We start from the raw sequence: 13,069 nt of genomic DNA, 5'->3' as shown, positions 1-13,069 counted from the left end.
CTGTAAAATCATCTTTTTGAAAAATTATCTGCTTATTTGATTACTTACCTACATAATTTGTCATTTTTTAAATGCGAATTAATTTTTGTTTTATAAATGAATAAATTTGAAAATATTAAGAAAAGGTTTTTAATATTAAACATTTCCGAAAATAACTAAAAATTTATTAATTTATCAAATAAAGATGAATATCAAAAATTTGAATAAGAAAAGGAATATACAACATCGGTTCCAATTAGTATACATATTTTATTTGAAAGAAAGTCAGTATATGCATTTCAAAAAATATTTGCGACACTTAAATAAAAAAATTTAGGAAAGTACCAATGTTGAATTACATTAATGAGGTGTATTTTACTTTAGCCAGCGCATATGCTATAAAAAAAAAACAGAATTAGCAGAATTTTTTTGTTCAAATATAATGCTGGCAGAATTTTGAAAAGCAGAATTTTAAAAAGCAGAATTTTGAAAAACAGAATAGAAAAAAGCAGAATTTTGAAAAACAGAATTTTCGCTGAAAAAGCAGAATTTTGAAAAGCAGAATTTTGAAGCCAGAATTTTGACCCGATCCCGATTAAACCTTATTTCAAAGTAAAATTGCAGTAAACAGACTTGTTTATTAATTCTTCAATTGTGTCAAGAAAGAAATAACATTAAACGGTTATAATAAAAATATAAGGTTTGTTTTTCTTGAAACCATGCAGAAAGTGACTAAGTATACTTTCATAATTAAGGACACATATGTAGATACCTATATATTTTTTTTATTTCTTTTCGATTAATATTTGTCGGGCAGACAAAGTGGATGGTTCATTCATTAAAAAAAATGATTTCTCGTTTGATTTCTTGATTAAGTTGCTCGCAATCAACAAACAGCCCCAACCCCACTTCTACAAAAAAAATAGGTACGTCTATGTCATTTCATCAACAACACCAAACTACAATCTTTCATTAAAGCCCCCAGAGGGGGAGTAAAATTCACCAACCCTCCCAGTAACAATTTTGTTTGTTAAAAAATATATATTTTTTTACGTGAAAAATTTTGCTTGAGTCGTTGTCACTAATTTTGCAATGGTGTAAGTGAGATACTTATGATACAAGAGCTCTGTGATACTCTGCAGTGATGCAGAGTCTGCTATTTCTCTTGATTGTGTGTATTTTGAGACTATTTTAGTATTGAATTAACACCATTTATAGCTAAGCTGCGAGTGTTTTCTTCATGACCCTGACAATGGATTTCTTCCAAAAGTAAATTATTTCAATGGAAAATCATACTACGTTAAAGAATGTTCTGATATTGAATTTGTTAAGAAATCTCATGCATTTTTTTTTTTAATATATAGTGAGTAGGTAGGTAAGTATAATACACATTTATAAGTAAGTACATTTTTATAAATGTGTCGATTTATGAAGGATTTTCTATTTTTAAACTAGGTAGGTACCTACTTGCCACTTTCTATTGTCTGCCAACATCTAAAAAATTCCAAAGCTCTTTCATTGAATATACCTTCAAATGCGTATAATAAGTTTATTTAATGCTACATATATCTGATCGAAGCAGTATAATGTGTGTATCTGTGTGAGTTTTCTTATTTTGATAGATGTATAAGAGTTTAGTGTACCTATATCATTATTAAATTACATTCAAATATTCAAAGTTCAAAAACCTCAAACAAAGAGAGTCATTTAATTTTACTATTAAAGAGTGTACACATAAGCTTTAAGAAGCAAAAAAAAAAAAAACTAAACGACAAAGAGAAAAACTCGTGTTCATGAAATGAGATATATTTTTCTATAGGTGCTCTTATGTATGCGTCGTTTTTTTAGTTTTTGTTCAAAATGCAGCGTTTATTTTAATTTCATTTTATTTCATTTATTATATTTTGTTTAACTATTGAAAATAGGTTATTAAAAAGAATAATTCTTATAATTGTATACTGACAGGTTTTTAAAATAGGCAGTTTTAATATTAACTTTTTAAAGGGAATTAAATAAGTTGAATAATAGAATTAAAAAATATGTAGTTCTTTAGATATTTTCGCCATTTTATCGGGTCTTATGTTTGTTGCCATTGCGCCTGAATCATTTCAGTTAAAAACGATCGATTTATTCAACATTATTCAAGTAATTAATAAATAATTATATATATTTATTTATTATGTTCTATCAAACATATCTAGATAAATTTATTTTATTTCATTATAAGTTTATTTTTTTACAGAGAGAGTCGGTTTTTGCAGTATGTATCTTAATTAATTGAATCTACCTATATGTATAAATTGGAAAATGTCATATTTTCTAGTACCTACAAGAAAGAATTTTTAGAACAATAATTCTTAAAATTGTTGATTTAAAAACAACAAATTATTTTTCTATTTAAAAAATATTTTTCAAAAAAAAAGATGTTGTTATTGATCGCCGAAAAAAAAATATTTATTGGCACATAAAAACAAAGTTAAACAAATTGGTTGTCTTTAAAGTCAGTATACGGACGATAAATTGTACGTGATAACGTCATAAGAAAATACAAAAAAAAAAAAATAAAAGTATTGGCCTTCTTAGGAATCGAAACTTCGACCTCATGTGCACCTGAGCTGCTGACTTTATACATATTATTTGTATTGAATGTCTTAAATTGCACTTAGCCTCATAAGACTTGGCCTTTAAAATTAAATTGTAATTTATCGAAAGCGAAACCATATTGCTAAGGGGAAGTGGAAGGTACCTGAGTCACACTTTTTCGTGCATGGAGCCAGTGTTCATAAGACATTATCACCTCAGAAAGCTTTTGTATTATTATTTTCATTTAAGTCGATTGAATTCCTTACGAATAAGTCAAAAACGAAAAGGTTTCTATGACAAGTACCAACAGTTAATAACGGTTCAAAAATTTTTTAAGTACTATACGATCTTATTTATTGAAGTAAACATACAAATTTTAATCAAAATCGTTAGAGCCGATTTTGAGAAAATTAAGTTTTTTTTTTCATTTGGTTAGCGTTACCATAGATTCCTTAGGCGATCTGTAAAATGAATCAAGAAAAATTTCAAATAGATCTTTTGTGATGTTTAAAAATTACTTTTCTTAAGTAAACACAAATTGGATGATGAATTCAGCTATTAAATATTTATAAAATCAACAATAACGAATTGTGAGCTTCATAACTTTTCTTGTAGAAAATTGTATGATTTACTTATTTTGCATTTACCTAATAATATAATTTTTGGCAAAATACGAGGCAAAATTAAACAAATGATTCTCTGTCGATGTCAGTTATTATGGAATTAAAGGATCAATTATTTCAAAGTAATGAGGAAGTTGAACAAGTCAATGGTGCCCTTTTTTAATGCATTTTGAGATATTGGGGCACTTTGGATTCCATGCGGAAAGGTAGATACAAGAGTTTTTCTGTGTTGCAAATAAATGTTTGGTTGCATTTCAGATTACACTAAATAAAAAAAATACTCATATTAGATATGATATTCCTTTCGAACTCATTGAAATTAAGGCGACTTATTGGGGCTGATTGCGGTCCGCAAATAAGTTTACCATACTTCGCTGACATGGTTCCTTTCTTACTTAATTGCTGAATCTTCTACATTGATTTCTTAAACAGAAGTGATTTGATTTCATTTTCAAGCACTATTAAAGTATTAGGGTCAAAATCATGGAGGTGGGAAATTTCGATGACCGAATTCTTAAAAAATCAACTTTGTTTTATGATAAAAATTTTATGCTCAAATGTTCGCTTTAGCCATAATTTGTCGGTTCATGAACGGGCAGAGCACAAAAATGTATATTTTTCAATTTACTGCAAAACCCCAAAAATTAGTAGGTACTAGAAAAACGTTCCTCGAAATGGTGGTGATCTCTTCAAAACGACTTTAGGGGTTTAGAAATAGTATTAATGTGAATGATATATTATTATATTAAGATAGTGGGTCTTAAATAAATCAAATATAACTTTATTTCTTGGATCAGAGACCGATTTCAACAAAAAAAAAAAAAATGGTTATATGCACGTCCGAAACACTTAGGGCATAAGTCATTTTTTTTCTTTTGTTTTTTTTTTGTAACTTTTTTGATAAAAGTGTATATTACAGCCATACTTCGATAGGATACTGAGTAAAAAAACCAAAAAATGCAAAATTATGAGTGTAAGAATACATTATTTATTCAGATCCTAAGAGCGTTCCCGGAAATGACGTTTTGACCATAATTTATTTTTATTTTTTATGTCACAAAGTAAAACGAAATATTTTTGAGATTTTATTGTAGTGTAAATAAAATTTCAATCTAACTATACCCTATAACAAGCGTTCCCGGAATGACGGTTAATTGATGTACGCTACTTTGATATTAAACTAAAACTAGCTTCTTACATACATTTTATATATATCCATAAATATAAGCGTAGAATGATAAATCTATGTAGATATATAAAATCAGCTTTAAAAACTGCTTGCAGCACAATTTGTACGTTAGATGATTAAAATATTGATACATTAAGAAATGTTGGTTTTATGCGTCATTTTTCTTGGAACAACTTTTATTAATGTATAAAAAATAACAAAACTTAATTTTTTTGCAACAGATGTACCAATTCATAAAAAATATTGTGTATATGTAGTATTTAGAAAAGAAATACTTAAAAATAATTGACTTTAATGTGTTTTTACGTCATTTGAATATCAGTTTTTGAGTTATGAACATGTCCGGAAACTCTGTTTTTGGGTATATAAGATGCAATAAAAAAAGAAATTTAAACTTTTCTAACCGAAACAAATATATCAAATTTTCCACCTCCACGATTTTGACCCATTAATATTCAAAAGTTTGTTTACATTCGATAAACAAACTTTGCACAGAATCTGTGACTGAATTAAAAATGTTCCTTAGTTAAAATTAAATATGGAAATTATTTAAGTGCAAGATACTTCGCAATAATTTCATCAATCGCCACAAATGTTGATATAAGGTTTGAGAGAAAAAATTTTCTACAATCTTATAGCTGGGCTAACTTTACATATACACGCCCGCTCAAACTTAATGCATACCCTATGTATTTTACGAAAAAGTCCTCTTATTACTTCATGATTATTTTCTCAAATGAGACAGGAGTGATCTTAAATTCAAGTTATTGAATAAAATGTTTGTGAGAAGATTTGGGGAGAGATTTGCTGAATCTGTCTGTCAACCTTTTAGTTAAGAGTCATACATTTTCATGGAGTAAAATCTCCTTTACAACACGTACGGAGTTAGTAAGCTCTCCTAGACCTTCGTTGAGTTCCCAAGGATTTAGTCCACAGTTTAGTGTGATGCACGATAATGCATGGTAGAGTGGTTTGAGAATATCTTCAATACTTTAATATGCCAGCTTTGAACAGAACATGTCTAGGAAATGTTGAAAAGATGCATTCTCGAACGAAATTCACCTCCAAGCAGTCTTGATCAACTGAAAACTGCGTTGAAAGAAGAGTTACAACAAAACCTTCAAAAGTTAATTCGCAGAATGAACAGACGTCTTCATATGTGCTAGAGGAGGCAATACCAAGTATTGAATAAGTGGAATAAACAGAAACTTCGGACTTTTTATGTGTTCCAAAAATCTGGCAGCTACTAATTTTTTCCTTCAAAAAAATATATGTTTATTTTTACTGGGCTATAAAAATGCAAACCGCCTGTTAAGGTATCTAACAAAGATTCTTGTAAAAGGACAATCCCAGCCATAGTAGCTAGAATCAAAAGGTGACACAGAGGTTTTCCCTGATGGGCCTGCTCTGTTTAAAAGGACCTTACTCCAACATACTGAAAATAATGAGCGACAGATGAATATTGAAATTGCTATTATAGAGTACTGAGCTTTTAAATCAGAGCAAACATTCCTTCATCTATCCAGAAATTATCATATCAATTTTCTGCCTAGATCGTGTTTACAGACCGAGGGCCTCTGTGGCCAGTTCCTTCGGAATGTATGGCCGAATATTTTAAAATTGGTTTCAATACCTCGGATCGTAGTCAACGCAACAACACACAAGAATTTTTTTTCTTTACAGACCGAGGGCCTCTGTGGCCAGTTCCTTCGGAATGTATGGCCGAATATTTTAAAATTGGTTTCAATACCTCGGATCGTAGTCAACGCAACAACACACACGAATTTTTTTTTCTTGTGTATGAATTATGTTGGACTGAACTACAATACATTAATCTGTGAAATATGCTCGCAGTAGTAAAAATACCTTCTAAAATTATGTTTGTGACAAATATTGGGGTTTATTCATATTCGTTTTTAGACATCAGTTTATCTTAGACTATGGTTTATCCAATATTTTATTTGAATAGGATAAACTTCAGTCTTTCTTAGGAGCAGCTAAGACAGTATCTATGAATATGACCCATTATTTAAAAGGTTCTAATATGAGATACATCATAGGGAAATTCATAAACATTTCTCACAAATAAAATATACCGTATTCATTTCTCAATTTATAAGATCAAGTGACCTCAACTCCAAAAATTTATAAAGCGTTTCGCCCAGGTACGACAGTGGGCTCATCAGTTTTTTTGGAGTTGAGGTCACTCAAATTATAAATTGAATGTTATTCAATCGCTCCAATTAAAATAAAGATAATTTTAATAATTTTTTATATTTTTTTATTTTTTGTTTTTTATTTTTTTTTCTTCGTTATTGTATTCATTTCTCTTTATATGAAAGTAGGTATAGGTACATACACTCAGTCACAAAAGTAAGTATACACCCCTAACTTTGTTTAACCAAGACCTCAAAAAAAAAAGAATCTAACACATTTTCGAAAAAAATTTAAATGTGGTTTTATTTCATTAATCATTGCCTACATATTTACAAAAAAATTTGTCAAATAATCAATACTAAATGAAAAAGTGACAAAAAATTAAACACAGTACAAAATTTCGCATTACAAAAGTAAGTATACACAGAGAAGAAAAAACTATGAAAATCGATATCTAATATCTAAATTTTTTTGGGAATTAATATATTTTAGGCTACCCCCAAGACTTGACGAGGTCAAACTCACTTGAAGGCATTGACTTTACTAGATTTTTTGCAACTTTTGGGCCGAATCTTTTCCACTCTTCCTAAAAGACTGGTTTAAGCTAATCCTTTGAATGCTTCCTTACTTTTCTCACCAAATGGCCCAACAGATGCTAAATAGTATCCAAATCGAGTGACTGGGGGACGTTTGGATCTGGTTTTGAAAGTTTTTGATCAAAAATTCACTCAAAAATACCGAGTTTTGCTTAGGGCCGTTACCTTTATTGAAGAAAATCAATCCATCTTAGCCTAATTATTCGACACTCTGGTGCAGGTTTGTCTATAAAATATCTAAAAAACAATACCCATCCATTGTTTCCTCAAGGAGACCAAATAACCCACACCAAAAGCTATAAGCATAAACCCCCATAAGCCATAACATAAACGAATCACTGCCGTTTTTACCAGTACCAGCTTTTTGATGGGATTTTGTTACTTTTGTATCTTTCTCCAAATTTTACCAGGTCCATCTGAGCAGTACACTTTGTCTTACGTGTATATGAGTTATGGATGTGGCAATATTTCTAGAAAACCGATAAAAGAAGTAGATCCGAAAAGAAAGGAAGGTACTGGTAAAAACGGCAGTGATTTATGGTATGGGGGTTTTTGCTTATAGCTTTTGGTGTGGGTTATTTGGTCTCCTTGAGGAAACAATGGATGAGTATTGTTTTTTAGATATTTTATAGACAAACCTGCACCAGAGTGTCGAATAATTAGGCTAAGATGGATTGATTTTCTTCAATAAAGGTAACGGCCCTAAGCAAAACTCGGTATTTTTGAGTGAATTTTTGATCAAAAACTTTCAAAACCAGATCCAAACGTCCCCCAGTCACTCGATTTGGATACTATTTAGCATCTGTTGGACCATTTGGTGAGAAAAGTAAGGAAGCATTCAAAGGATTAGCTGAAACGAGTCTTTTAGGAAGAGTGGAAAAGATTCGGCCCAAAAGTTGCAAAAAATCTAGTAAAATCAATGCCTTCAAGTGAGTTTGACTCGTCAAGTCTAGGGGGTAGCCTAAAATATATTAATTCCCAAAAAAATTTAGATATTTATACTTTTAACATCGATTGTCATAGTTTTTTCTTCTCTGTATACTTACTTTTGTAATGCGAAATTTTGTACTGTGTTTAATTTTTTGTCACTTTTTCATTTAGTATTGATTATTTGACAAATTTTTTTTTGTAAATATGTAGGCAATGATTAATAAAATAAAACCACATTTAAATTTTTTTCGAAAATGTGTTAGATTCTTTTTTTTGAGGTCTTGGTTAAACAAAGTTAGGGGTGTATACTTACTTTTGTGACTGAGTGTAAATCGTTCTACGGTAAATCAAGGCATAAACTCCTAACGTCTTACACATGACAGTCAAAACAGAACACTTTGTACACATATTTTTCTAGGGAGCACAAATGTACAGAAAAATGTATTTGTACTTAACAAAATGCATTTGTAGTAAGATCTTCAATTAATACCTTAATCTACAACTCTCGATTTGTATCTATATGTAAAACTCATTGTTCAGCAATAGTAGTAATACGTAGTAGTTTTTTTTAGCTACTTAAGAAAGGCCTTTTTTAATGAAAGGAAATCCAAAATGTTCGATATCCACAACTTTTGTAGTAAAAAGCAGTTGTATACGTCTCAAGCGAAAAGCACAAAAAGGTTAAGGGACGAAAATAAGCTTTTTTATTCTACAATATATTGTATGTGAAGAATAGGTATACATTTTATATTTTATGTAACAACATTATAGTAAAAAATGAAAAGGAAAAAGAAGATGAACAAGAGTAAAGGTAACTAATAATAATCGATTTTTCAAGGTTGAATAAATAATTGAGAACTTATTTTTTTTCACAAAAGAATACATTTTTCAGTTTATAAGAAAATAAAATTAGACACCTACCTTAAACTTTCTGAACCAGTCGAGGATGAATCTTGACGTGCGTCTTCTGGAAAGTCAGAATTTGATGGCATAACCTTGCTTTTATCAATGTTATCCACGAACTTGAAAAAGGGATATCCTTTTTGAGACTTGATCTTTTTTATGTATTAACAAAAGAGAATTTCTATATTTATGTATGTCAGTTTATTCACCAAACTCACTGAATGTTATATTTTAAATTTGCGTACTACTTGATTGTGAACAAATAATACACATATGGTTGATCAAATTATTCAATTCAACAAAATTTGGTAATATTTAAACACGAACAATTTTGGAGAACAAGACTACGGCTAAAAATTGTGAACATTAGAATATAAGACCAGATGACGAACGAACGATAAACGGCCGAAACACAGATAAATTTAGCAGATGAATTTGAATACAATTTTTGAAATAATGAATTTCAAATTTTCAATTTCGGGTAGTTTATTATTTATTTTGAATTACTTTCACAATATTTAAGTTTTCAGAAAAAAATTTCCTCTCACTAAGTGAATATTATTAGTATTCACGTATATTCACACTTTTTTTTACCGGTTACACACGCGTAATTGATATGACTTATATCTGTCTATAATAGGAATATTAAACTATTTAGGAAATTGATTTATCCAGTTTGTTCCTAAAAATAATTTAAAATTTTCCAGATTTTCTTTAAATTGTTAAATGATTTTCTTAAGAATAATTTCTTAAAAATAATTTTTTTGTTAGATCCGCTTTGAGAAAAAAACGTGGAAAATCCAAAATGGCTGGCTACAGATTCGTACTTCTAACTCTCTTGTGTCGATTCACTGATAACTATACAACTCTCGACCAACGATGGAAAAGAAACCCGGGATGAGAGGAAAATGTGCGTGAAAAGCGTCCTTTTTCCGTACAATATGCGTTTGTTGTTGTCGTGTGTATGTATATAGGGTGAGGAAAATTCTATGAGGAGCAACACCAGACTGTGTGTGAAAATCTAACGAAGAGGAAAATTGACATCATAGTGGTTGTATGTTTTCATAGAATGAAAATCTCTGAAGAGAGAACGATTTCCCCTAAAGAACATCGAGATAATGTGTAACGAAAAAAAAAAAAAACTTAACGAATTTCTTGAAAAGTTTAGTTTAGTTTTTTCCATAACACATGCGATAGAGAGAAAGTAGATTCTCACATGGAAAATGTGTCCCTGTCCCGGTCTTATGGTCCCCATCGCGGTGTTGGAATAGAAACCTCTTTATTGATCCTATATATAATAGCGAGGGGAATGAAATAGGAATTAGAATTAGACAGCAAAAAAAATGTTACCCTCGGGTTGCTTATCGTTCTTTCACCCCTCGTTATAATGAAAGTAACCCTAGAACGCACATCATCATCAGCCAGAAGCAGCAGCATACACAATTATTACCATCGCATCGACCGGTGTTCCGAATACGAATTTATGTCCGATCTGTGGATTTAGCGTATGGCCTACCTTCTAGGAAACTGGTTATCCTTTGTCTATTGTATTCAGTATTCCTATTTCTATTTCAAAAGGGATGCCAGAATATGGAATTTTGTTATTGTAAGGGTATACTCTAGCTCGTTTGACGAGCGCAAAGATCGGGATTAATGGATGGGTTGATTGTCGCGTTAGTTATTATGTTTTTTTCCTTTTTCTTGCCTATAATTGTTGAAAAAAAATTGGATAGAAAACTACACATGTGTGTGATATGATATAGTGGCATCCCCCTTTTCCAACAGAGTACATTTGTTTCAAAGCCACATTGCCGCATGATTCATTTTGAAAGACCTAGGTCCGAAAGCTGTTACCATGAATATAAACATGTGAGAGTGAGTAGTGAGCCAAATGTGTCAATGTCTTGTAACAGCACGTGTAAATGCATGGCATTTCAATATAAACTATTTTTTCAAAAGGTATATCAGTTGGTTTACAGACGTAATCAATACACGTTTAACGAAATCAGTGGAGTCTTACGGCTATATTATTCACTGAGGATTAAGTTTGGATAAAAGTAAATTTTAAATCCAATCACTTAAACCTATGTAAATTTCATAAATCCAAATCCAATGATTTAATTTTTTGTTCATATTATTCACTCAAAAAAATTATGTGATTATTCAATAAATGTTGTATAATTTGCATTTATCTTTATTTTTCCTCCACAAAATACTTGAAAAAACAACAGAACACTGTGAAAATGAACTTTTCATCTGTATTTATAAAGTTAAATAGAGCTCCACAGAGCAGTTTAAATTTGTTTAGATATAAGGAGATTGAGTTTAAAAAATTGGATTTAAGATTGGATTTAAGTAGTGAATATTATGGATTTCGATTTATTTTTGACATTTAAATTTCCTTACATCCAGACGTATTTTTTAAACTAGTAAATAATATATCCGTTAAACGTTCATTAAATCTTTAAATCTATACAAGAAAAAATTGCCAGTCAAAAAAATCAAAAAAAAAATAATTTTTGTAAATGCAGCCATCTTAATGGCCAAATTCACTACCTACTACCTTAGAAAATACTTACGGCCATATTATTCACTAGTTTAAAAAATATATCTGGATGTAAAATTGTCAAATATCAAAAATAAATCCAAATCCAAAATAGTTATCCCGATTTTAACTATGGAAATAGTTAAAAATAGTTAAAATGACTATTTTTTTCTTTGTGTGATAGTGAATATTATGGATTTGGATTTATTTTTGACATTTCAATTTCTTTACATCCAGATGTATTTTTTAAACTAGTGAATAATATGGTCGTTAAAGTTGATTTCTCCACAAATTGGTTAATTCACGGAACTAATATTTTAAGATTTTGCGTTTGTGATGCAAAAAATCGAACAAGTAATTATTTTATTTGTTTTTCAACGAAAATTGCAACTTTTAACCTCTCCTAAGCTAGTTGTGTTTCTTAGTGAGAAAATCTAAATTTAAACTGGGTTTTATGGAAAGTAACATCAACCTCCGTTTTATAAATAAAATCAAAGATAGATATTGTAAATAATTATTGATAACTTTTTTTCAGAAAAATCTTTGGAACTCTTTAATTTTATTACATATTTGAAATCCACTGACTTACATACCCTCAAATGAATAGCTTTTCGTCAATTGGACCCAAAATAAAATTCCTTAAAAATAGATTTGTACGAAAAAACCATAAATTTCAATACACCCACCGAAATAATTATAAAGGCAGTCGATTTTATTCGTTTTTAAACCATATAAAGGATATTTAATTTTTACTCCTTGCACGAATAAGAAGACAAGTATATACTAGATTGTTTGCCACCCTTTATTTTTCTTTAATTCGTTACACTTAATTTAAACAATTATTTTTTGCGTTTCCGGAGCGAAATAATTATAAAGGCACATTAAAAGTGTGGTTTATCGAAATCAAATGTAACCAAAAGTAAGCAAAACAATTGGCAAATTAATTTTAACCCATTATAAAAATTTTATAAGTAAAATTTGTCGGTTATTTTTAAATAAAGCGTGAAAAACCCTTGACACAGGCAGAAATGGGCAAAATTAAGGCTTACCATGAAGAGGGCTTGTCCAACCGCGAAAAATCTGGAGGATTAGAAAGGTCCGATTGTGTATTTAAATTACAAAGGTGACAAGTATGGTTAGCTAAAACGATCAGGAAGGAAACTTTTGGTCGAGAGAGCGCCAAAAGTGACAAAAAATGAAGTTAATTTCGTGAGAATTTGACAGCAATTGAAGTTTTCGAGAAAATAAACTTGGTAGTGGGAGTACAACAAGTGCAGCAAATAATTAAGTCGGACTTAAGCCATTTTTACCAAAGAAAATGTGGAAAACCGGCGCTCTTGCCAATTCATACACTTTCCCACCTTCGCCTCGGTGAAAATCATAGATTCTGGGATTAAAAATGGAAAAACCGATGTGTACACCATCTAGGCTATGGCTATCCAAATTAAGCTTTCTCTCATTGGTGAACTTAAAAGTTCAAGCCAGTGAAAAACTATCATAAATATTTCCTTTCATACTTTTACGAGTGTGAAAAGTAGACCTTACGGGTGTGACATTTGATATT

The 13,069-nt window shown here is 30.1% G+C and overlaps 1 protein-coding gene across 5 annotated transcripts in view; it reads right to left on the bottom strand.

The window, feature by feature from the left end:
* LOC129909119 (insulin-like growth factor 2 mRNA-binding protein 1) overlaps window positions 1–9,447 on the bottom strand; it is a 79,766-nt gene extending 70,319 nt beyond the window's left edge. Inside the window, exons 1-2 of one of the 5 annotated variants that reach the window (XM_055986087.1) lie at window positions 9,179–9,446; window positions 8,979–9,112 (exon numbers count right to left, since the gene is read on the bottom strand). In XM_055986087.1, the coding sequence (XP_055842062.1) occupies window positions 8,979–9,049 (71 nt within the window). In that variant the 5' untranslated portion in view covers window positions 9,050–9,112; window positions 9,179–9,446. Of the gene's footprint in view, window positions 1–8,978 lie in introns of all 5 variants that reach the window. The other 4 variants (XM_055986084.1, XM_055986086.1, XM_055986089.1 and 1 more) reach the window with 4 other exon arrangements.
* Window positions 9,448–13,069: the final 3,622 nt, after the last annotated feature.

The sequence above is a fragment of the Episyrphus balteatus genome, chromosome 2 (assembly GCF_945859705.1).
Source record: "Episyrphus balteatus chromosome 2, idEpiBalt1.1, whole genome shotgun sequence".
In the NCBI taxonomy this organism is placed as follows: Eukaryota; Metazoa; Arthropoda; class Insecta; order Diptera; family Syrphidae; genus Episyrphus; species Episyrphus balteatus.
The sequence above is the reverse complement of the archived record's forward strand: the minus strand, read 5'-3'. Positions and strand labels throughout refer to the sequence as shown.